Source organism: Agelaius tricolor, unplaced genomic scaffold (assembly GCF_023055355.1).
Source record: "Agelaius tricolor isolate 1412-34295 unplaced genomic scaffold, bAgeTri1.0.p SCAF_24, whole genome shotgun sequence".
NCBI classification, from domain to species: Eukaryota; Metazoa; Chordata; class Aves; order Passeriformes; family Icteridae; genus Agelaius; species Agelaius tricolor.
In genome coordinates this window covers 11,253,430-11,279,882 of record NW_027269284.1, presented here as the reverse complement: position 1 = coordinate 11,279,882, position 26,453 = coordinate 11,253,430, and the positions used below count along the sequence as shown (strand labels likewise).

The 26,453-nt window shown below is 38.2% G+C and overlaps 2 protein-coding genes across 4 annotated transcripts in view; one reads left to right on the top strand and one right to left on the bottom strand.

Annotated features, from left to right (window-relative positions):
• The window catches only part of CLNK (cytokine dependent hematopoietic cell linker), a 30,702-nt gene extending 18,628 nt beyond the window's left edge, over nt 1–12,074 (top strand). For both annotated transcript variants that reach the window (XM_071447184.1, XM_071447183.1), the window contains 7 exons: nt 648–666; nt 1,726–1,789; nt 2,977–3,017; nt 5,425–5,558; nt 5,875–5,952; nt 6,065–6,220; nt 11,500–12,074. In XM_071447184.1, coding sequence (XP_071303285.1) covers nt 648–666; nt 1,726–1,789; nt 2,977–3,017; nt 5,425–5,558; nt 5,875–5,952; nt 6,065–6,220; nt 11,500–11,628 — 621 coding nt within the window. In that variant the 3' untranslated portion in view covers nt 11,629–12,074. The remainder of the gene's footprint in view (nt 1–647; nt 667–1,725; nt 1,790–2,976; nt 3,018–5,424; nt 5,559–5,874; nt 5,953–6,064; nt 6,221–11,499) is intronic.
• A 738-nt stretch (nt 12,075–12,812) lies between these two features.
• On the bottom strand, nt 12,813–25,898 carry ZNF518B (zinc finger protein 518B). 2 transcript variants are annotated; one of them, XM_071447181.1, is made up of 2 exons: nt 25,701–25,898; nt 12,813–18,796 (listed from the first exon to the last, which is right to left on the bottom strand). In XM_071447181.1, the coding sequence occupies exon 2, from the start codon at nt 18,591–18,593 to the stop codon at nt 15,369–15,371; it is 3,225 nt and encodes a 1,074-aa protein (XP_071303282.1). In that variant the 5' UTR covers nt 18,594–18,796; nt 25,701–25,898; the 3' UTR covers nt 12,813–15,368. The 2 variants fall into 2 exon arrangements, with proteins under 2 accessions (XP_071303282.1, XP_071303283.1); XM_071447182.1 differs by lacking the exon at nt 25,701–25,898 and adding an exon at nt 25,300–25,580.
• Between the last annotated feature and the right edge of the window lie 555 nt (nt 25,899–26,453).

The window sequence follows — 26,453 nt, the reverse complement described above, 5'->3', positions numbered from 1 at the left end:
GGCTCAAAATGCAATATCTACCAAAAAAACTTATTTTTCTCTTTAATATTTATGCATTATAGTCTTAGATGCATCAAATTAACAAAATTATTGATATTACCATCATTTTAATCTGTGAATCAAAATAATAAAGAAATACAGTGAAAGTTTAGGAGCCAAATTCCAATCTTTAGAAACCTGTCATTCTTAATTTTAACAAAATGTGCTGGATTAAGACTCTCCACACAGTGATTTTGAATGAAATATCTGCCATGACACTAAAATAATTGTACTGTCAGTTAAGGAGCCTGAAAAGAAGTGACTGATTTTAATCTCTATGTCTCTTCAGTCAACCATAATCAATCTCAATTTAATACAAGATCAAGGAAGGAAAACCATATTGTAAGTTAAATTTATACACAGTAATCATCATGAAATGGTGGTCTTTGCAGTAAACCACATGTTCACTTACACCCCTAAAAAGCATAATTCTCATTGTTGCTAGCAGACTGAAATCAGTATTCAGCCCAGGTTTTTTACAAAGTTATCAGGTATTAATGATTAAATGTCTATAAATTACTTAAAACTGGTGGATAGTTGGGTCTGTTGGGGTAAATTCAAGTTACAAATCCAAAGAAAAATATTTACTATGTTATCATTTTATACAGGCACCTGGAAGACAGCAAGGTCAGTATTCAATAATATGATAATTATTTGTTGTCTCAATAATATGATAATAATTTGTTGTCTTTCCTTTATATTCCAAAACAAAAATATTCTATCATCAAAATTCTAACTGAAACAAGAGACATCCCCCAGGTACACATCTGCTAAGAATGGAGAGAGTAGAGACCTCAACAGTTGCTGATGAGCAGCAGAAAAAAGGAAACTTAAATTTGCCTTAGCTACAGCTATTTAGGGAGCTAGGGTAACACATTTGTCCTAAGCAAATGTCTTGAGGCTTTGGGGAAAATAAGAGTGCTGGTGCCTAAAAACCCTCCAAAAGAGATCTGCACAGAGGACATCACCCTTCTGACAATCTTGCTGTTCTACCATTATTTGAGGGTGAGAATTTTGAATAAAGTTTTTTAAAAGATTTAGGCTTTTAAAGCTAATTTTTTTTCTTTTAAAATTTGAAACCTCCTTGAAAAATTTTAAAAACATGTCAATTCTTTAGATGTACATATAGCTTTGACAAAAGGGTTCAAACCACTCACTGTATCCATGGGCACAAAGGTCCATAACAAACAATATTACTCCAAAATACTTTGAAGATAAATACAGGTTACCTGGCTTTCATGCTGTTTATACTTTGTGTTAATAAGTTCATCATTTCCTCTGGCTTTTACTTTTGTGGATTAAGGCACCATTTCCTGATTTTCAGCAAGAAATAGTATTGACTGCATTAATAAATTCAATGCCTATCCTGTCTTATAAAAAGGATTTATGAACTCTCCACATACTTCTTGTTCAACATTTTGCATTATTTACTATTATGTGAAGCCATTTTTGGCATCAGCAAACTCTGTAATGTCCCCCATGTAACATTCAGTTCTAGTCCAAATGTTTCCCACTGAAATCATTAGCTGACTCATTCAAGCCAGACTGATTACAGCCCTTTAAGGTTTTCTGTTGAACTGCCTCACCCTCATGTTTGAATTTACTTAATTTATTTCACAGTAGTTGCTAGATGCTGTCAGTTAGACAAAAGAGGAAATACTGAGTTCTTATCCTTTTCACTAACAGTTACAAGTTTGGGGAAGAAACCTGAAGTACTTTTTCAAGCACAATATCATCCTCCTGAAGCCAGGTAGGAATAGAAGAATTTCCTGAGTTGTACTGGATGCTTCAAGGACTAACCATTCTGCCCTAGAAAATTGTACTTCACTATGCAATAACAGCAAAATGATACCACTTTCTGATGCCATGCAGTGATGTGTTTTGCCCTGATGTATGACAAGAACATCTTTGGGAATTGCTTTCAAGCCTTTGTAATTGCACAGCCAATTTTTATCTTTAATAGCATGCTACTGTATTACATTTCTGCTGCTATTTCTGTGATAGGGTGTCAAATATATTGTATAAAGAAGATCTGCTATCTCCAGCCTCAGAATTTCCTCTCCCCCTCATTTTCTATTTTTATTTACAAAGGATACACACCTGGCTTTCCAAAGGCTGATTATTCTTCCACAGAAATCTTCCATAGTTAGACCTACTTTGTTTATCTAACCTATACAAATCTTTCCTTTCTAAATGTCCATAATCTCTTTTCTACTGAAATATGCAACAAAACCCAAAAATATAGGAGACAGCATAGGAAGTATATGAATGATTTAACATCCTTCCTAGACAAATACAGAATCTCTCATGTAACGTTGTTTACAATAATGGCATTTCTCTGGGATAAAATTATTGTATGGAGGAAATATGACCACATTTGTGACCCCTAGTATTCTTTCTTCTTATGCTTCTGTTGTGAGAAGTTATTTGGTCCATATTTCTACCAGTGTAACACAACAAAATACTGACTGGCCAGCCACTCAGGAGCAGTCTAGAAAATCAGAACAGGCAGGGAAGAACTGCTCCCTGGGTCTTCCTACAGAGGCACTGGGCACATCAGCTGAAATTAGCAGTGAACAAAAGCAACTGTGCTTTACTATACATGCTTTATACATATCCTTTTATGAAGACATGCTTTATACATATCCTTTTATGAAGACTATACATGCTTTTTATACATATCCTTTTATGAAGACTAAAAAATCCCAAAATTCTATGCAATTTGAAAAAGTGGCTCATGAAAATAAGGAAAATCTGTCAAAAGACACTAATTACAAAATTACCACCCAAAACCTGGGAAGGCCCAAAGCTGCCATCAGTAAGAGAAAGGGGTATTCTTGGGAAGCACAGCTATGCATTGCTCTCTAATTTGACTCTTACACTGCCACTATAAGAAATATTTTTCTGACATTACTTTTATTCATTGCTTTTTCCTAGCCCTCAATGTACACGGAGCTCTAAAAACATTTGCAGATCAGGTAAGAACCAGAGATTGCTTTGAAAGCCAAACTAAACATGGAAAAATAAGAGTAAGAAACAGATTCAGGTTGCTATGTTTGTATGTCTGCACTTAGGATTTTCAATGCACTTCCTACTGTCCTTGACTATATAGCATACTTTTACTCTCCTGTAACTGCTTCTGCAAATGTTCTTTTTTATCAAAATACAAACCCCTAAGCTGTGCCAAGAACCTATGAGTGCTTAACATGAACTTATGGTAAAAGCAAATACCACCAGGAAGAACATATGGACTGCATTATGTGTTCAGATCAAGCAGGATTCAAATTAACTTTGGTCACTGCCAGGCTAACCAAGCCCACCTCCCCCTGCTTTGCTTCACAGGCCCCAGCTCCCACATTCTGGGGGTGCTCCCTCCATTGAGCCACTTCCTTCTTGTGCTGGGGTGCAATTGCACACACTCTCCTCTGGACAGCTACTAAAAACCCTTCTTTACAGAATCCATAAAGCTCATCTAGGTCTCTGTTTGCTGCTGCCACTGCAGACACTTCCTACCATTCTTACCAGGGCTTTTGCTCCTTTAGGCTCTCTGGGACAGCAGAGTATCCTTTTTCTTCTGTCAATTCCTTGCCCTCCTGAAGCAACAGGAGGAGAACAAACGAGTAGCCTTTCCCCTGCTACCCTATAATTGCCTTTAAAGTCTATATTTGGCTTAAAGAATACTGTAAGAACAAATATTAATTTTATTAAATCTTATTTCTTGACAAGGTGTTTTTAGCTCCATCTCAGCCAGACTTGGTCCATAAGCATTGCAAGAGAATTTTAGTTTTACCCTTCTTGTCCCACACCTTAAGACACACCAGAAAAAAAAAATTGCAAAAAATACACAGCACAGGTCCACAAAGCAACTCTGGTCCTAGCAGTGGGGTCTCTAGAAAACAATTCTGGGGATGCCAGCCACTAAAAATGCAATGCAAACAAAAATGCTAAAATCATGATCCAATAAGCTGAACAGTAAGAATATGTCACATCTTGACAAGTCAAAGTGATTGCAGAAACAAAAGGCTGATGTCTGGTACCAGGCCCTTTGAACAGTGGTTTCATTACTGAACAGACTGACTGCCTGCTGCAGATCATGGCTCTTTGTCTACTGCTATCAGTGATCTTGTTTTAAAAACAAAAGTAATGCAGTTATAAATCAGAACACGGTACAAATATGAATGGAACAGTGAAAGGCAGAGCAAACCACTTCCCCTCTTAAAAGAAAGTCTTCCTAGTAAAATTTAATATTGCTATATGCTACACACCAGCATAACAATAATAAACTGATAAAGCATGAACAGATAAAGCACAATGAAATACCACCCTGACAAACAGCACTGTCTCTGGTGACAGTAACCAGAAGGAAAAGATGGAAGCCATTGATAAACACATTTTTCTCATTTACTTTTAAAATGGACACTGGATCATTTCTTCTGTCAGTACTGCATAAAAACACAAAACTGTTTTCTGTTATACAGCAGAACATGGTGATTTTTATCTTCAATTAACAATTTTCCCCATGTCATATATCTGGAAATTACATTTGATCTTTACATTGAAAGGAAGCCCTTGCTTTTCTCAGGGTGTTTCTGCATGCTCAGAGTCAGCCCAAGCCTCCTGTATTACATGACTTCTTGTGTTCCTGACCCAACCCCTGCATTTCCTTAGCTCCACAGGGACCTGGGTAGCTGGGTCTATCTTGCAAAGACAGCAAATCACATTTGCTGTGGGAGAAGGATTTCAGCTACTCCAGGCTCCTGTGCCAGCAGCACTACATGGAGCAGGCACACGCAGCCAAAGACCAACAGCTTCTCCTTAATGCGAGAGCAACCTCAGCCCTTGGTCCTGAATTTGTTAACTCAAACAAATCACAGAGAAAACTGAAATTCAGCAGCACAGCAGAACTTCTGAATCATTTGAGGTTTCAACAGCTTGGTAGAAACAGTCCTCGCTGGAATAATGAGAGGCTTTAATATGATCCAATGTAACAGCAACTGGGATCCAACACAAATAAAAGGACTGAAAAGGTGAAAGTATAACAGAATGAACCATTATCATTGTCCCATATTTAGTATTTTATTTATCATTTGCCGTTTTATTTACAGTTTATTATTTTGCTATGTCCACAATAGCCTGTCAGATTGAAGTCAATTAAAAACCATCAGGAATCTTATGTGTTAAATCTCTGGAGGCATTAATCTGAAATCATTTATGCTGCATTAGCATAAGACCATTCTTAACAGACAGCTCTAAATTTTAAATGTTAATATCACAATATTCTAAATTAAAAGTACTATTCTCAAAATTACTAAGTAAAACATAGTGTAAAATTAAATTATAGCTTCTAAGAATGCAACCTTTTTCCTTCTGAATTTACTTTTACAGGTTCCACATTAAGTGTAGATAATTTGACAGTGAAGAAGCCACCACCTCCTACATCATACGCAGCATGCAAAAACAAATCAAAACATTTGCTTGTAGAACAGGAAATGCAATCTCTTACCAAACCCACTGAAAAGGTAAAGACCAGCTTTGCTACATAAAAATACAAGTTTTTAGGAAACAGGATTAACATTGTATGGCACCACCCCTGATCCCCTCTGAAAGCTGTGGGTGTTCAGCACCATTGAGAAAGTCCATTATGAGCTCTTGAAACCATGGATAAGAATTTAAATGTCTAATTTGATTAACATTTCCTAACAAGACTTCTCAATATAGAGGGATCACCATTATATACTGTGCTGCATGTGCTTTAAATGCAGATTAGATACAATCTGGTTTTTCTTCTGCTTGTTGTTAATTTCTATACACTGATTATGCTATCTTAAAATTAAGGATTTAAACAAATGTGAGTGGTATGTTGGAGAATATGATCGCCATAAAGCAGAGAAGATCCTGTTACAGAAAAACACTGTAAGTACCATTTATCTCAACACATGGGATGTGAACTCTTGGGGGAAAATTTCTGTAAGCTGTCCACAATGAACTAACCATACAATCTATAATTTAAATCTGTATCATTCAGGATGAGACATTCTTGGTTAGAGATTGTTCAAAGAAATCAAAGGCTGAACCATACGTGTTGGTTGTTTATTATGGAAGAAGAGTGTACAACATTAAAGTACGGTTCCTGGAAGAAAGCCAACAATACGCCTTGGGAACAGGGCTCAGAGGAGAGTGTGTAAGTAAAATCCCATCTCCTGTTACAGCCCATGGCTTTTATGTTACACTTCACAAATTCTCAATACTAAATATTAGTTACAAACTCTCCCACATAACAAACTTGCTGTTTCATTAAAGTTTCTTTTACAATAGTTTCTTTTACTATAGTTTCTTTTACCCGAATTTTAAGTGTCTCAAAATTTAAGCAGCTTCAACATAATTTAATACCAAATTTTGCATACCATGCTCAAATTCAGATTTTAATGAATTTAAAAATATCCTGAGTTCTTACAATACTTCTACCTACTGTAAGTAACACCTGCAAAGTAAAAAGGAAAGAGAAGTTCTACCTTTTCTGGTATACATATTATTTTAGCATATTTTTAAACTTGTGATAATTTAAGCAAGCATTTTCAAATATATACAGCTCCACATAATCTGACAGCAGGACCTGGTGTTATGAAGCAATAGGATAACAGTTGTAATGGATATTCAGAAGCAATAAAATCATGTGGGTCTCCCTAGCAATCAGTCTTTCAGATATGGTAAATTTCAATTAGAAAATCCCTTTAGATGAGAAAAGCTTCTTTACATAATTAAATTCAATTATAGTCATGATAAAAGTCTAATTCTTATTCTACATATATGGTTAAACGATAAACACTGTATCTGCAAGTCTTTCACACAAGAAAAAAATCATTAAAACTGAAAGTCAACTCTATAAAAATGTGATACTTGCAAAACAAAACAAAAGAACCAAACAAAAAAATATTTTAAAAAAGACAAACACAACGTAAAACTTAAAGAATGCTCAGCTGCAGAACAAAAAAGCAAAGCAACAAACTCCTATGGGTCATTAGCTATGTAAATCACTAACAGAAATCCAACTCAGGTGAACCAGCAAGAACTCTGCAGCTGAATCTTTAATTATATCCTTTTCATGCATGTCAACACTTTTCAGAACTTGCCTTTTGTATAGTTAGACTTTAAAAAGCCTGAAATCACAAGTGACCCAAGATGATTTAAGGCATTTGATGGGTCCAAAGTTTATATTAGAATTTTTATTAGAAAACATGGGATAGGATTCATAAGCTTTCACAAGAGGAACAATGTTTACTAGCAAGTTGTTCTTCAGGGATATTTGCTTAATGATAAAGGGGGAAAAAATCCTTCATTATGCAAGCACAGTGAAACAGTTTGGAAGCTGGAAGGCTGCACAAATCAAGACCTGTACTGCATCATCCCGGTGCTGCTGTAGTGACAATCAGTATTCTGTAAAGCACTGGCTGCATTTCTGAGCTGAAACTCCCAGATAATTTCCTGGAATTTTAGTATGACTTAGGAGAAAGCAAGTTTAGTTTTCCACGTTCTGACATTGTTTAGTCTTCCTGTAATGGCTCTAATACAAACAGGCTCAGAATAGACACAATGACAGAAATAAGGCACACTACAGCATAATGTAGTATATGTGTATTCTCACTGGAGAATACAGACACAGAACTAAATTTTCATTAGGTTAACAGCTTTAGCAATTAAAGTAACCGGAAAATTACTTGAACAGTACATGAACAATTTTTACTGAACTAAAAGGAAGGAGAACACAATCCCTCCCATCTCAGGAAATACCAAAATATATTACTTTGTTGTTTGTTCCAACTTCTGCACAGACAGTACATATCTTAAACAGTGGGTCTGGACTGACTAGTCAAATTGCAAAGTACAGCTCCAAAATAAGGATTCCAAGCATCTAGTCAAAAACACACAGTGCATCCAAGATTTGGATTTACCAGGCCAAATCTGTAATCATGACTGCCTACCTTATGCCTTCTTCTTTGAGGATTCTTTCTCTTTAACTCAAATCTTCCCCTGGATCAAGCACAACAGAAAAAATCAGAAGCACTTTGCTGGTCAACTAAGTGTTGTGCCAGGGAATCACAAACATGGCAATCTTCCTCTCCTATGTATTATTCTCAGCAGTAGACATGAAAATAGAACAGAGCACAAAGCATATATGCAATAATGAACAATCAGTGGCACCAACATTGCTCAGAAGAGCTCCTTCCATCTCCAGCAGTCTCATAGGGTTCCTCAAAAGGGCTCTTTCTTGAAACTCTCACCTCAATTTTCCCACATCTAAGGGGTTTTTTTCAAAGAAAGTGACAACACTTTGTAAGGCTGTGAATTACAGAAGATTGCTGTCTATAATTTTTAGTACCCATTAAAAAGCTTTCCAGAGCACTTTGCTTTGCCCCTCTGCAGGGATACCTTTTGTTGCACCACATTGTGCAGTGCAGCCAGACCTTGCTGCTCCATCTAGATTAGCTGAATATTCCCTCTTCACCAGCCAATGAGAAAGAAAACTACACACCAACAAACATGTGCAGACCTATTACATTTTTCCACAGCTGGTGATTTTATTCAGAGGTTTGGTCTTGCAGTGTTTTCACTTTTTAATTAGTCTATTTTCATCCATTAAAAACACATTTTTCCTCACACATAAATATAATTATTCAAAGTTTTCCATATCTTATTGCAACTTCTGATTTTTACTATACGGCCTACAAGTTGTTAACATATTGTATCACCAAATAAGATTTTAACTTAACAGTTATTTTTCAAAATGTATTTCATTTAACTCTCACGAGTGCTTTTATCATTAGTTCCCATGTAGCCCTGTAAGGTCATAAGGAGGGAAAAAAGGGATTGATCATCAGATTTTTATGGTAAAAGTAACTGAAGTTCCATGCAGCCAAATTAGTATCAAACTCAAATATAAGAAATTGAAGGATAGAAAAAAGAAAATAATTTAATCTCTAGTGGAGCTACATCTTTTGCTAGCTATTTAGCCACAGATGTTCATACCTACATATTAAATATACCATATTGAGCTTTCTAAAGGCCAAATTACATAAAGCTATAAAGATCAGATCCCCAAATGACACATATATGGAATTTAGGAATTTACATTCAAAACTCAGCACCCTTTACTTGGCTGTTTCCTTCCTCTACTCCAGACAATTTCACTATTAAAGATCCAGAGATCCCTGTAACACTGGCTTTTTTCATCTGCATAGTTCTTTTGAAAATGATGAAATATAAACCTTGCTCATATTTAAAGCTGATCATGACACAGAGTTTACATATTTTTCTTATCTCCTTTTCAAAACTAGATCTGCCACATGCAAAATACATGGTTTTAGCATGTCTGTAGTATCAGTCTCAACTCCCAATGCAGTGAAAAATATGCAAAAATGAAAGATAGAAGTAGGCTTCTCTTCAGCTTGGTGCCTGCTTTACACAGAAGTTTAGAGCAGAGCCTGATGTGTATCTCTGGATCTCCCTGTTCCAGCCACAGATACTTTCTCCATCCTCACCACTGCATTTGCAGATTACCTTTCATCTTCAAACTGTAAGTCATAGCAGTCACACCATTTCGCTCCATCCATTTCCATGTGAGACAAAAGGATTGGCTGCACCCACCTTCAGCAGCCACCAAAGTGGCCTGGCTCATCCCAGCAGATCAGGGAGCACTTCCACATTGCCTCCCAGTGACAGTGTTATGTCAACAGGTACTGCCAGGAAAGGCAGCACAACAGCCAGCACCTTCCACTGAGAGAGGTTTACAAGATAAGCATCTTGTCCACAGCTTAAATGACAGCTCAGGGACGAAAGGTCTTATTCAGGATGTGCAACATAGCCCAGAGTTGCACCACCTCCCCAGCACAATTCAGAGCTACACCTTTCACAAGCAACCCTTGAGACCCTGCTCCCATCTCCCCAGAACAGTCTGAGACCTGCAAATAGGAAATTCCTACAACAGCAGAGATGGGCTGAGTCTCTTCACACAGCGAAAAGAAACAAACCAAATACTGAATTTTCTTCATCTTTATGTCTTTAGGTGTCTTCACACTAACAAAATGTGGAGATCCATTAGAAGAGCTGGGGACATAAAAATTCTGAGACATTTTTTGCCCATTACTAAAGAGCTAGAAAAATTATCAATGTGGCATTAACCTAGTGAAGTCTAATTAAATTTCCAAAGCAGATGAACTATCATTGTAGACTTTTTGACTTCCCAACCAGCAGAAAACATTCAAAAACAGGAAAAGAGCTGGTGCTGTAAGTGTTAATTTAGAACAAAAAAAGTATGGATTACTTTCATAAGGCATGAAATACAGGCCACAGTTTTGCCTCTGTTTTCAGTAGCAAGAGTGACTTTGAACATAAGCAAGGCAAAACAGCAAAGTAAAACAAATGCATACGTGTAAAAATTATCAAAACAAAACTTGAAAAAATTACCATACTAGCTTTGAGATCAAACAATTTTCATCTTAATACAGGAACAGTTTGCCCAAATCACATCCTTAATCAGATTTTCTTGTTATAAACTAAGTGTCAATCAGGTGGGCGTGAGAGACACTGCCAGGAGACACCACCAAGTGTACAATGAAGAGCCATGCTTACAGCAAATGTTATATAAATAGGTGATAAGTATCAATGTCAAAGTAAGCTTTCATTACTGTGTGCAGTTCTGGTGGTTTAATACCAGTAAGTACAAAGACTAGCTCAAGAGGAAAACACTGATATGATGAGAACTTTGTGGTGTGAACAGAAGTATGTCAGAACTACTTAAACTGAAGGACTGCTAATCATTGGAATCGGATTCTTCCACTAGGGCAGATGAGAATAAACACCTTGTGCAGCTTTCTCTTGCTGTTTGATCAGGTCAGCAACCTTGAACCAGACCTTTATCACTTGAGGAGTTGCCTGGAGAATGTCATTTTTTGAGCGTGAGAGAGCATGATGCTTCTTGTTCCATTCTTCAAAGGGATTCTATAGCAACTGTCTCAATAAACTGAATGGGAAAACAAAGTGTACATTTAATAAGGTACATTGAAACTTGCAGTGTAAAATATCATGTACTGCTAATTAAGTAACTTGTGGCAGAAAAAAATCTAGTAACAATTTATAGTTGCTTCATCATTTCAACATCTATCATCACATCTGGCATCACAATCTTTTATAGGTGATACTGCATTATCAGGGCTTAGACATGCTTCCTTTCCCTAAGGTGCTAGTTGCTTTGTCCTGCACATGACAGAGACACAAAAAAGAAATAGGAGGATCAAAATATGGTGCTTTTCTTTTTAGAATTGCTTTCATCTAATCATAATTCCATACAAAATGTTAATTTGTAATATTTTTAATACTGTTATTTGCAAGTCTTTTACTGTTATAGATTAAACCATCTAGCAACTTCACTTTCAGTCACTGATTACTATCTTTCCCCCCCCCCAGAAATTTAATTCCGTGGAAGAGATCATTGACTTCTACAGATCCGTTCCCATAACGCTCATTGACGGAAAGGATCAGTCAGGAAACCACAGAGAACAATGCTACCTCACACATCCATTCAAGGCATGCTGATATGGACAACTACCTCACACATCCATTCCAGGCAGGCTGACCTTTGCTGCCTCGTTGTCGCTGATTCATCCGCACTGATATAAATAGAACCCTTCTTGAAACGCCTCAAAAATCAGATTCGCCTCTTGAGCAAGGAGCTCCCCATAATATAATGAAGCATTCTACAGATCTACTCCATTTTTTGATTGTTGCATTTTCACTTTGAGGATACAAGCAAAGAGTATGTCAACATATTAATTCACAGGAAGGCGTTGAGACCGACTCCTGATACCTTGACAATGACTGACCAATTTGCTTATCTTGCACTCTGTCTTCTAACTTCAAATGAAAATGAAACTTGCCCTTGCTTATCTAAATGTCACTTAAACTCTGCTAAGTAGCAAAACCTAATAAAGTATACCACAGTCATTAAATAAATATTCTTGCTTTTAAAAATACACATGAAACACTGCGTGTCACAGTTCTCACTGTCTAACAATTTCATGTGGCGTGCATATGTTTGCTCAACAACAAGCTGTGCTCAGCTGCCACTGAAGTTAGTGTCAGTTGATGCTTACAGGCACTGGAGATTTTAAAGCTAGCTGTAATTATGTGAATTCTATTATTCAACGAGCACTTACTCTTCAGCTTAAGTAGCAGAAACTTGTATGCCATACCTGAGCCTTCAAACAGTTACATGGTAGGACCATTATGGAAACAGTCACTTTGAATTCATACCATATGCAAATGTAGAGATAAAAATCTTAAGTAGAAAGAGTAGATGTACTTGAAACCCAGCAAGAAAACATGCTCTAGTGTGTATGAGCAAAGAACATGAGAATGTGATTATTTTTCCAGAAAAAAAAATACAGAAATATTTATTCATACAATTTGAGTTTTGGAAGCCTACCTAAATTCTGTATGTATACGAAGGCAAACTACAGTTCCATATGTACATGAAGGGATTTTTCTGCACAGCATTGATAACCTTCCTAACAACACTAGAAGTTTGACTAGGTTATTGTAATATACCAAAAAAGGTATATTACAACAACCTAGTTACTTTAGAACCTCGGTTACTTTACCCTTATAGAATATGAAAAAGAAGAACAAAACCACTCAAGCCCAAAACCACAACATTCCAACCCAATTTATGATGTACTATGTAGTGGTACAAACTAGCTCTAAAAAAATTCAGCAGTTGATTGTTATTTTCTTTCAACCTTTTTATTTCTCAATGCTGAGTCAAAAGGAAAGAAAACATCCACTGTAAATTATTTCTCTCAAACTGATGACACTGTTAAACTTGAAGGAAATTATTCTGACATAATTTTATCTAATAAAAGTAACAAAACAGAAGCCGCTAAAATAGAGTTTAGCAGAGTTCATAACAAAAAGGATGACATAATCTGCTTCAAGAATTTCATGACCACAATACAATTTAACTTACAAAAGGTTTTCATGTTGAAACAAAAAAAAAAAAATCTAAATTAAAAACCATAAAAACCCCAAGGTTTAACAATTTAGATAACAGATTATGGCAGTGATATACAGAGCTTTGCAGATGTTTACTAAAGTAAACAGTAAACTTGCTTACAGAAGACAAGCATTACTAGTGTACTTAAACCACCCAGAATCCACCAAGCTGAGCAGCAACACTTTCTCCATTTCCCCCAGTACAGTTTTCATGAGCAATGTTCTGATTTTGCCAGTGACAACTCTTACAAAGCAAATTCAAAACCATTTATTTGGTAGCTTCTACAGAAACAAAGTTAATTCAACCAGTAACCTGTATTGAAGGAATTAAAACAAAGGAGGAATGCTAACCATGGGGTTTTTCATGTTAACCATTTCAGTATTCATTTTATATGTTATGCTATAATTTTAAAATGGAAACTATTTTCACCATTGAAAATGCAAATAGCACTGTTAGGTTTGGCATCAAAGCATATGAAGTGGGGAAAAAAAACCCTCTAGTGTATACCCATCTAAAAAAATATAATTCCATTTGAATACAAAATGAGAACTGTCATTTCCTTATTATTGATGAAACAGGAAAAACAAAGTTTGTTCTGTGGAATAGTTTAGTCTGATACAAATGATACAAAAATTTTCCATGTGTACACGATGAAAAGATCTGACTTAAAGCACCAGCTATCGGAAGGATTTTAACACTGTATTGCAAAATTATGGGAAAGCAATAAGTGGTTTTGAAAGTAAACCTCAGTCAGATGTAGTTTTAAAATATTTACATTCTAATGTAGATATGATAAATATTTTATCAAAAGAATGTATAATCTGCTGGAGTATATAAAAAAATATTCCCAGCTAAACTGTTTACAAAAATGCACCATCAGTGAAAAGAGTTAAGGACTACCAGTTTACCAGAGAAGTCCCAGTTCAAACATAGAACACACATCCAGCATTAGAGTCAGTATTGATTTTCATATTTCTAAAACTGTAACACATTATTTTAATTGTAAGTATGTGCTTCAATATACTTCATTCTATATGATTCTAAAATGATTTAAAATTGACAAGATGAAGAGAAACATCCACAGCTCACATACAGAAACAGTAACTTCAGTGTCATCCATCCCTCTTTTTTACTAAAAAGCTGTCATTTGGCCCTGATTTAGAGAAGTGTTTAAGCAACTGAGCAATGTTTACACTGCACTGAAGTCAGTACGCATCAGACATAATCTGTAACTAGGCACATGCTTGTATGAATTTGAGGCCTACAAAAAATAAATTGTAACAACATCTAAATTCTTAAATACGATGAAAGATTGCACTGAAAATTGGTTCAACACTGTCATGTAAAAGCTGTGCAATGTGGCTTTTCAGTTTGAAAAGTCTTCAACAAGCTCCCTAGTAAATCAGCTCACCAACTAGAGTTCTAACCAAATACCAAGTCTGTAAATGCTTCTATCACGCACAAGGTGGTACAGAGTTTATGTTTGGCTAATACTATTTTAGAACAGCCTTGAGGCCATTTAGAGAAGTGCTTTTCACTATCAGCCCTAAGCCTGCAGGTATCTCTGGCTTGATGGCACAGAATCCTCATATTGTTCTGCTCCCTCTCATCTACACAATACAGTCTAGGTAAAGACTCAGTACTAAACAAAATTAAATTTCTTTGTGCTATCTGACCTAGCAGGAGTAACTGATTCCATAGATTTTTTCATTTACACCCTTGTACCTCCTCTGAAGTCAGCAGAAGTGTTTTTATTTCACTGAAACACAGCACTTGCATTTAAATTTTACTTTTTATGTGTAGTGCTTAATTTGCCACTAAAACCTATGACTTACACTTGCTGTCCATGGAGGACCAAAAGTGCATTTCCATACAGATGTGCTCGATCTTTGAAACACCATGCTGTAATAAAGCAAACTAAATCCTGTTAAATTTACAAAGATCTCATCATCTAAGATTTTAATCCATACAGACCTAGCACAAACCACGTACAGCACAGTATCTTAAGGTAACTAGAAAGATGTTTGCATAGCAAATCTTCTTCAAATTTTTCCTATGGAACAGATGAAGCTGACCTCCAATACAAATTTCAATCACAAGAGTGCAAAGTGGTGCTTAATCCTCACTATCAGCTTCTTTATCTCTCTGTACCTCTACTCTCTTCTTCACTTTGCTAACAGCAGAGGACTTTTGGCAAAATAAAGCAGTTATTTCCATCCTCCATTTCAAGCAAGTTAGTGTCACTCATTAAAAGCAAGAGGGGAAACCTCCCCTAGGCTCTCACTTAACGTTTTTTTGCTTGAAGAGAAAGAACATCCCACCCCTTGGTTGCCTCTATTAAGTGTCTCTGTCCATGACTTATCCATTCTTCTTGGTCCATATATACTCTCCCACAAAACCAACACTTAAAGAGACACCTAAGTGCTTCAGCTGGTGAAGTTTCCACCACTTGGTAGTTGTTTTTGTGGGTCTTTTTTAGCTTCATTTTTAGCATACTCCGCTTTTTTGCTTGGTTTCCTGTCTCAGCATTCTGAAGAGTAAGACGCTTTCGATAACGTTTGACACCAAGACAACTACTTGTCCTTTCTGACAGAACTACTTTCAGGACTTGACCTTTATACTTGTTGATAGTCTTCATGACATTAATTATCTCTGGTGAATCAACATCAGGATGGTTTAATACCACAACTGGCTGATTACGGCGAGGGCATTTTATCAACTGATTTGTTTTCAGAGGAAGAAGTCGAAGACGCCTTGCTGTCAACAGGTATGACATATCAGAACTTGAAGTGGTTTCTGACTGAGCTCTTGTTTTCCTCTTAGGAAGTTCTCTGAAGCTTGTTTGTCTTGCCTTATTTTTGGGACTTTTTGAATAGGGCTTGCTTTGCTTGCTCACATCACTGCTTTTCTGAAATGATGCACTAGTTTGCTTGCTGTTATTTTTAGCACTTGCCTCTCGCTTTGGTCTTTGCCTGAGTGATATAGTTTGGGACTCAGCACTTGGTTCACCCTGCTTAGGCAAACATGGGAAATTACTGCTGAGTGCCTCAGAAACACTGACGGGGACCGGGCGAGGGAGAAACATTTCATTGCGATGCACAGGAGCTGATGTTTCACCCCTGTTCTCTATTCCATATGAGCTTTGACTGCTAGTAGCATTCAGTACTCTCAGCATTGTCCCTTTAGGGATAAACACTGGGGTAGCAACATGGGAATTTTTAGTTATCCTGTTTTTAGAAGTTCTTGCAAATGTAAAGAGCTGATCTTCACTGTGTTCTTCACTAACCACACTTCTTCCACCATGTGCTTCAGACAAAGTTGCAGGTTGTTCCACTTCAGTGGCACAATCAGCTCCCTCACAGCTTCCTGAACTTTCTTGAGGCAAAAGCAACTTCTTACTAGAAGCCTGACATCTCAAGGGCACAGATTTCATGTTAGGTTCAGCAGCAGACATGAGTTGAGCAATCTTTCTACACAGCAATGTTGCTGATTTCTTCCTGCGTGTTGTGTCATCCCATCTGACATCCTCTGGAACATTTTCAGTCCCAGAGCTAAGAGAAAATACAGATGAAATAACAGGTCCTTCAGAAGGACTGCCTTTATTTTCCACCTTCTGTAGTTCAAGTGATTCCAGAAGATGACTACTCTTTTGGCTTATGGTTTCAGTTCTCTTTACTTTGCTTAAGCCAGATGTTATATCCTCAAAAGCTGGAGTTTTAGTAATGTGGAAGTTTTTTCCTCCTTCAGAAGATGTAATAGATTTTTTATCAAAACCCTTTCCAGCTATATGTGCTTCAGTAGAGCTGACTGGTAGACTCCTATGTTCTTTGTCAACCCTCTTCACAGACAATGTATCCTTTTCTTTATGGACAGCAGAAAAACTTTTGCCCTCCTGAGCAGCTTCTACTGAAACATTCTTGGAATTTTTACCTTCGGAAACGGAAGCATATTTTGGACGGTATGTATCTTTGCCTTCTTCATAACAGTACAGATCACTATGCAAGTTATTTTTTCCATCTACTTTCCCCCTTGAGGATTTAAGATCACTTTTTTTTTCAGCACTGTTCTTCACCAGAGATTGAGAACAAAGTTCTATAACACCTGAATGGACATCAATACCTTTCACCAAATGAAAGCATAATTTTGATGTATCTTCCCTCTGTACAGATACAGAGCTATAGCCTGAGAGCTGAGAATCAGAAGAACAAAAACATTCAGAATTCTTGCCATATGTACTATCCAAATTAAGCTGGTTACTAACACTGGATAATTTGTTTACATTCACTTCCATAGTTAGTAACTCATTTTGACCGACAGAAGACGTTTTCTTTACTTCTTCAGATTGTTCTATACCTTGATTCTCAAGTTCCTCTTCTGCACAGTTCACAGGTTTGTAAGCTGCTTCTTTCATAGGAATTAGTTTAAGAACCAGTTGTTGTGCTCCATTCACTATTTTCAGCTCTACTATCTGAGCTAAACAGTTGGAAGGAACTACAAGTTCAGATGGTGCAATTACTGTTAAAGGCATCCCAGGTTGTAAAGGCTCTGTTTTTGGAGAATAAACCTCAACCTCCACACTTTGATTCTCACATACACTCATTTCAGATGGCTCCAATATTGTCTTATCCTGGACTGATGAAGTGTTTATGCTACATTCTACATTTTGAGATGAGCAGACTGTTTTAGTTGCTTTACTTGGAATCTCACAAACCATATTTGAAGACAAATTTGAAAGTTCATTTTGGAAAGGAATTTTATTGTATTTCTGCTTTTTACATAAAGTGCTTTGACTCTGTTTCTTTTGCTTGTGGTTCATGAGAGTATTTGACAGGCGTTTTCTGGGTGTTTCATGTACTCTTCTTGTATGTTTAACTATATAGTCATGTCTAACAGCACCATATTCGCAGTACTCACACTGATATGGAAAGGTTCCAGTGTGCTTCACCAAATGTCTCTGGAATTCTCCTTTGGTGTAGGATACATAACTACAGTGGGAACAAAGAAATTTAATTTCTTCATGTTGCCCTACGTGCTTTTTATACTGTAAAGGATCCTTTGTTGAAAATCTGCATTTATCACAGTAGTATTTGCCTGGCAGAAAATTTTTTACTTTAAATGTTTTCTGGGTTTTACTTGGGGTTTTTCTTTCACGTTTTTCATAGTCTGCAGCATTGGCACCTTCAGGAACAAAATCGAAAGCTGATGGTTTAATATGACTGCACTTCTTGCAGATGAAATTTCTGTCTTCAGTCCACTCGAGCTTCTTATGCTTCTCTATATCTTGCATTGAAATTTTCTGAACATTTCTGCACTTTATACAGCTTATCAGTGACAACTTATTGTTCTCAGCCTCAGTTCCTTGGTAACAGCAGTTTTGGTCATCTGCCCCTTTTGATAGATTTATTTTATCATCAGATTGCTTTGGGGATGTAGTTAAAGAATTATTTTTATCATTAATTTGGCCAGAGTACAATCTTGGTAAAATTTCCCTCATTTTTTTCAACTGCATTTCAGATGAAGGAACTCTGCATCATTTTCATCAAACACAACATCAACAGACAGAATGTTTCCTTGGTATTAGTCCTGTGTATAATTTCTTATCAATCAATGATTCAGGCTACCAATCTGCAGAATACAAGCTTTGGAAGAAATGATGTTCAAGCAACTGCATCCATATTATATTCCATGTTCTTAGTCGATCAGCTTGCAGCACTGAAGAATAAAAAGCAGAATATTAAGTCAATTAAGATTCAATGATCACTGAAATACAATGAACTAATAATTGAACTGTGGACTACAGCTGAATTACAGAGTGCAAGTTTACTCTCAATATACCACTGATTGTATTCTGTATATACAACCAATAACTCTAAAACATACCAAATCAAATAATCCTTTAACATTTGCTCTCATTCAAAACATTCACAAATTTGTGTAATTACCTGCTATGCAGCAAAACCTGAAGAGTTTATGGTATTTCTCCCATGACATGAAAAATTTTACACTTAAGAAACATATTTATAAGCCAAACAAGATACTTGATAACAGAACTGAGCAGCAGAGTATGATTTCAGTTCATATAAAGCCTTCAACTCAGGACAAGATATCATGAAACATGTAACTTCCATTCATATGTGAATAGCAGGGAAACAGAATGTGACTAGGATGATTACTAGAAACACAGAACTACTAGTCTGTTTTTAAATAAAAGAATTTTTAAGCTAGCATGGTAATTCCTGACATACAGAAGGAAGTTCTTTTCTAATCAGTGCCAATGTTTCAGATACAAACAGTCTTGAACACTCATTTGTAACAAGATGTGATTTATGCTTCACATGTTCTCAAAGCAATGAAGTCAAAACAATCTGTGGCTGCAAAATTAATTACTTTTTCTTCTATTAATATTACAGTGTAATCACTTCTATATATGTGGACAAGCATATAAATAATTCACTTCATCCTAATAAAACAGAACGTCAATCAAGCAAAATAAACAATGCAACATAAGGCAGAGGGAGATCAGTAATATCACTGTAAAACACCAAATTAACACATGCAATATGTTTGGCCCACAGGTTCCAGCACTCTGTCTCTCTACTATATTTAACAGGAAGAAGATCTCAGCCTTTAAGCTTTTGGCAAGACTATGAAACTACTATTATTTAAATAAACAAATCAAATTAGGCTTTTGAGACATACATGAAGTCCAATCAACACCTTTCTTATTTAACATCATTAGTTATACTGTTGCACACACTTGCAATCACGAACAGACTCAATTGCATGAGGTTACTTGTTTCCCAATACACCCTACAAAAGGCTTCTGCTCCTGAAGTCCAGATCCTCACCAAGTGTACCTACAGAGATCAGGCCCTGATCGGACTCCAAAAGCACAGTGCTGAATTCACTTAAGCATATGGTAATCAAGAGTTCACAATAATCATATGGTAATCAAGAAATTAAACTACAGTACTGGAAAGACATTGAGGTGCCTGAGCGATTCCAGAGAAGGGCAACAGAGCTGGTGAAAGGTCCAGAGAGTAAATCTTACAAGGGGTGGCTGAGGGAGCTGGGGGTTTTGAAAAGGGGGCTCAGGGGAGACCTTACTGTTCTCTGTAACTACCTGAAAGGAGGCTGTGGCTGGGTGGGTGTCAGCCTCTTCTCCCAGGTAAAAAGTGACAGGAAGAGAGGAAATTGCCTCAAGTTGCACCAGAGCACATTTAGATTGAATATTAAGAAAAATTTTTCATTGAAAGGGTTGTCAATAATTGGAATGGGTTCCCTATGGAACTGGTGGAATTGCCTCCTGGGGATGGAGTTAACATCCCTGGGGATATTAAAGACATGTAAAGTGGGCACTCAAGGATATGGTTTAGTGGTTAGCTTGGCAGTGCTGGGTTACAGGTTGGACTTGATGATCTTGTAGGTCTTTTCCAGCCTAAATAATTCTGTGATCTCCCCAGTGGCTTGACAGGACTAAATATCTGATCCAAGAAGGTTTTCCTGCATCTTATGTGCTCACAACCCAGAAAGCAACCACACTATGGCATCAAAAGCAGCGTAGCCAGCACATTGAGGGAGGCAATTCCCCCATTCTGCTCTCATGAAACCTCACCTGAACTGCAGCTGCATCCAGCTTTGGGGCCCCCAACACAAGGAAGATGTTCAGTGCCTCTCCTCTGGACCCATTCAAAGCTTATCACAGGGCTGAAGCACTTCTCCCACAAGGACAGGCTGAGAGTTGGGGTTGTTCAGCCTAAAGAGGTGGCTTCACAGAGACCTTATAGCACCTTCAAGTACTGAAAGGGGGCTTCCAAGAAGGCTGGAGAGGGACTTTTCACAAGGGCATTCAGTGATAGGACAAGGGGGAATGGCTTCAAGCTGAAGAAAGGTAGACTTAAGTTAGATATTAGGAAGAAATTCATTACTGTGAGGGTGGTGAGGCACTGGAACAGGCTGTGCAGAGAAGCTGTGGATGCCCCATCCCTGGCAGTGTTCAAAGCCAAGCTGGATGGAGCCCTGAGCAATCTGGTCTAGTGGAAAGCATTCTTTCTCATGGCAGGAGGTTGAAGTAGGTCTCTTCCAACACAACCCACTCAGTGATTCCATGATCTTCCTTATACTCCATCAATATCCATAAGTGCTGTATCAATGCTGCCTTAAATACAGGGCTCTTCAAAGTGTTCTGATGTAGTCACAAACATCAGCAAAAGTAAGTTAGAAAACTGGTTAGGGACAACATAACAAGCTTTTCACTCTTAAGCAGATGGATGGGTGTACACTAAAACTCCTTAGTGGGTAGTTCTAGAACTGTAGTAATCTCGTCTCATTGCAATGCAGACAGCTGTGATAATACAATTTAAAAAAACAAATCAATGGCAGCCTTGCAGGAAGGAGGAAAGTATACCTGATTGCTGTATCATGATCTGGAGAATTTTCTTCAAGCAATTCTAGTGTGGACAACATTATGGGCTCTATTACCCTGATTCTAAAGAAGACTGAAAAGCAAAATGTTTGTGGTAGTTCAGATGAAACATCCTTCCCTGCCTAGTACCACTTTCTAGACTTAAGACTAACCTGCTGACACACAAGTGTGGTGGTAGGCCTATGTTCAGGACATCCACTGTTTTGTTTCAGGAGAATGATAAGAGATCTTGATAAGCTCAAGATCCAGACCAAAGATGCTTTATGCATTTCTATACAGCTTTAAGGAAGAAGTAACATGGCATTTGAAAGGAAATGGGGAAGCTATATCAGTATTTGCCTTTCTGCTGTTAACATCTATCCATTAATACTGAAACTGCCCTCCATGTGAACTAACTGAAAAGCAAAGTATAGAGAATTTATGCCATCAACATCCTTGATCACAAAAAAAAAAAAAAAAAAGTATAAACCCAGAGAATTTTCTTGTATTTTTTAAACTCAGTAGATTTCACTTTATGGGAGAACATGAAAAAGAACCCACAACCTTTAAAGGGCAAGAAAGTATAAGAAACAAGGTCCAACATTTTCAGAAGACTTCAATTTAACAGCTCTGGGCTTCTCAATCCAAGACTATGCCAGAAAAATTTAATAGAGGTAATTCAAAGAACAGCTTTGTGCCCTCCCAATCTCTTGCCCACCCCATGGCTACTCAATCGAGTGGGGGGGGAAAGAAAACCTTGACATTGTGCAAACATTGTTCAGCAACAACCAAAACACCAGTCTGTTATCAAGACTGTTTTAGCCACAGCACTGTACAGGCTGCTTTCAAGAAATTTAACTCCATCCCAGCTAGACCCAGTAAAAGGTAAAGAACTGAATAACCAGCTGATGTTGAAGTAACATCTCTGCTGTCTTCCTAGCTAGTTTTTTAACCATGTACCCTGAACACTGACCAGTTAATAACAAAGGTTTTGATACAAACAGCTCCAATTTATACTTATTTTGGATAAAACTAGTCCAAAATTATATTGTAATTTCATGCCTGTATTAAAAAAAAAAATTTCAGAAAGCCAAGATCATCAATGTACACAGGGAGGCGAACATTACATACATTCACTCCATACCACTGGGGAAGATGGGGAGGGGGAGGAATTCCCCTAAAGATTTGTTTTGGTATTTGAAGGATTGGCAGAAACATGCTTCAGAAGATTTAATTAAAAGATAATCGATTTTATAATCATATGCAGTGCACATAGACCAACCCAAAAATATCATTAAAGGAGACCTCAAAGTCTACAAAGAGTCTCAATAGCAAACATGGGAATGGGATGGATGAAAAATGAAATGAGAGACACTAAGAGTGTCAAAGTCAATTCCAGTTACTGTCTTCACAGGAATGAATTCAGAAAAATAAAAAAATATATTAAGAAATACAACAAAGTACCCAAATTAGGAAACATTAAAAAAAATAGAGAATCTAGTTTGGAGAGGAAAAAAAGCAAAGCACATGGAAAAAAGACATCACGAGAAAGATAAACCAAATTTTCCCATTCACTCCTACAGAACACCTGCAATTCAATGACATTAAAAGGTCAGCATTCAATGAAACAAACATTTCCACCTTTCACACGACAGTATCATATCTTGAACTTTGCTGCTCAAGACACAAGAGACTAAGAGATGCACAGAAATTAAAAGGCATTCCAAACTCTGGATATCCCAGCTACATAAAGGTTAAAAAACAAAGATGCATTGAAACAAAGGAAAATAGGACGAAACATCCTCTGCAGCCTGACTATGCCAAATTCAACCAGTACAAGGGTTTTTGCACTGCAGTAGGTTACAAACCACTGATGTGGCCACTGTCAGACTGGAAATTTCTATTTACTTCAAATACATCAAAAATTTATTCATCATTTCAAAGAAGAATATGTACATTCCAAGGCTTTAGGTTCCTTTAGTGCAAACTACATGCTGCTATCAATGAAAAGGGTGTGATGAGCAGGATGCATTTAGCCTATGTGAACAAATAAATAAGCCCTTACTTCAGCAAAGCACACACCTCTCATGCACAAAGATCACAGACTGCAGCCAATAATCAGGGTGTGCTTTGGTACTGAAAAGCCCATATAAGTCATCCCTAAGAAAAGCAAGTTTAAACAGAATTGGAAGACACTGTGCATCACTGCATCAGGAGGATGCAGTGTATAAAATTTGAGCCACTGTGAAAAATGTCAATCTCTATGCATGCTTAAAATTACCTTGTCTGTATTTTGCAATTATATAAATATATACATATATATATATATATATATACACTGACTGTTTAACATAACTACCTCTGTTCAGCAGAGTTAACTGTTCCACTGACCCAACTACACAGCTGCCAATTACCAGTCATTAATTTTAGGCCTAATGACTGGGAGAGAGCCAAAGTGCTTCACTCAAGTATTACATATTGCATTAATTAAAATAATTAATTTTGTATTAAAAACAAACAATTCAAATGAACCAAAGAAATTTCGTCTACAAGTATTCCTTCTTAAAAAGCCATTTTGTCTCACAATAACAGCTCATCACACAGTCGTAACAGTTCTTGGTTTTCAGCTGAAATTCACATGAGGTTTTTCAAAGCAAAATGAATGAAGAATGACAATGCAGACAATTAAGAAGAGCAAGGACCATGCACCAAGTTTTCAGAGCTTATTTTTATTAAAAAATATACAGTTCTTTCACTCTACAGAAAAAAATCAATTACACTTAAAATGTTTATTACTTACAAAGTCATGCAAAACACCGATTGAAAGGAAATCACTATTTTTTGAATGCATAAGTGAAAAATTGTCCAATCTACTAACGTTTTTTGGCATTGTATGGATGCAGGTACATGTATGTACCATGCAGCATTCTACTGAAATGGAGGTTGCTTCCCTGCGGCTCTAGGAACAAGGCCTACCTTAATTTGTATCTGAAAGAGACACATTTCTGTCATATCATTCAACTGCTTGGTGGTCTTCCGGCAAAAAGCTACACAAGGCATTACCAAATAACTACTGTATCAAAAGCAGTATTCTAGAGTGCTCAGAGACGTTTATAGAGTTGTTTATCATTACATGCATGATCAATTTTTTTAAATCTGTGCTGTTCATTTCATCATTTCACACAATTTACAATGATTTTCAAAGTCTTTCTGCATATCCAGAGCACACTGACTAGTATAAAGCATTACCCTACTCTTGAGCTCTAAGGCCTGTAGGAAATACAGCAAGGAAGTATGGCACTGAAGAAAATGGGAGAAGAGGGGGAAGAGTGCCATTAAAAGCACATATCCCTCCATACCCTCATCTCAAAGCACTCATGTAGATGTTAAAATTGATTTCCACAGATTTAATTCCTGATAAAATTAGCCACATACTGTTTGTACGTGCAAGAAAAGAGCCTTGACTGTAACCACCTACTGCAGTAACAATGCACAACAGACTGCTAGAAAAATCCTGTAAAACACCACTAGTCTTCTTAACTATACAGCAGACTTTTTAAATTAAATGTACATTGCAGGACATTTTGGCTACATATACGATAACACTGGATTATTAATTTAGAAGAAAATCGGCTTATACACCTAAATTACCTGAAGTGTCCAATGTAACACTTTTCAATGATAGACTGTCTTGCAACAAAATTCAACATGGGATTCAATTAAGCCAATCTTATGCCCAAACACTCAAAAGAACCTCATCTGCACACAAAACACAAGACATTCTATTTTGCTCATGAATACATTTACTAACCCGAGAGCTCCTTTTCTTCAGGATGACCAAGACGACAAACCTGGACAACAGCTTTAGTCCAGACGAGTCCAAAGCGGCCTGATGGCGTCCACGAGACAGCAAGCACCAAAAACCTCCTTTTCTTGGGCATCCAGCCCACCCACGCACCAGCGCTGCCGGCTCTCCGCGGAAGGGCGGCCTCCCCCGGCCGCTGCCTGTCCGAGGCGGCCCGAGGAGCGCGGCGCCGCGGGGGATGCGGAGCGGGGCGGGCGCTGCGCGGGCCCGAGCGCAACCTCCGCCCGCCGCCGCCGCCGCGCACTGCCGCCGCCGGCCCGCAGGGGGCAGCACCGCGCGCCGCGCCCGCTCCGGCCCCGAGGCCCCGCGCAGGGAGGGCGGCGGGAGCCGCGGGCCCGGGGCCTTACCTGGCTCGGAGCGGGACGAGGGGGATGGAGGAAGGGCAGCGTCCCTGGGCGCTGACCCCGCCAGCCGCCGCCGCTGCTGCCGTTGTCTCCGGACACAGGAGGAGCGCAGCGCCGCCCCGCGTCCTGCGCGGCCGCTGCCGCCCCGCCCTGCGGCGCTCATTCCGGCAGGGAGGGCGAGCGAGCCCCCCGCCGCCGGCCCGGCCCGGCCCCCGCCCGCGCGGCGGCGGAACTGACCTCAGCGCGCCCCGCCCGCCGCGCGTAGAGCTCTACCGAGCCCGGCACCTGCCCGCCGCCCGGCCCTGCGGCACCGGCGCTGCCCCGCCGAGAGCACAGCCCGGGGAGCCCGCGCTGCGCCCGTGAGGGGATGCCCGGTCGGGTTGGCGCCCGCTGGCCGCGCTGACACAACAGGCCAAAGGATGCGCCGTTGTTCCCAATAAAACCTCTCTACCTCCCTTCGATCCCGTTGGGTTTCGCTAGGGTACGGTGTGGGCACACATTTCATGGGCATCACTCAGTAAAGTACTGCAATGACGTGGTTGTGTATTTTCATATCCTTCCTATGGAATCCAGGTGTCTTTTGAAATTAAGTGTTCTTAGCAAAATTTGAAGGGAGAAAAAGAGGGTTTAATTGACTGCGTATTGCCCTATAAAGTACCTTTGATGTCACTGCATTATCAAATCACTGCACTTTAAAAACAAACCGTGTCTAACACAGTCTTGCCAGATGAGGTCTTTGGAATGAAGCTTTTTCGA

Coding starts and splice junctions, on each gene's coding strand:
- ZNF518B (XM_071447181.1), bottom strand. CDS start 18,593: ATGCAGTTGAAAAAAATGAGGGAAATTTTACCAAGATTGTACTCTGGC.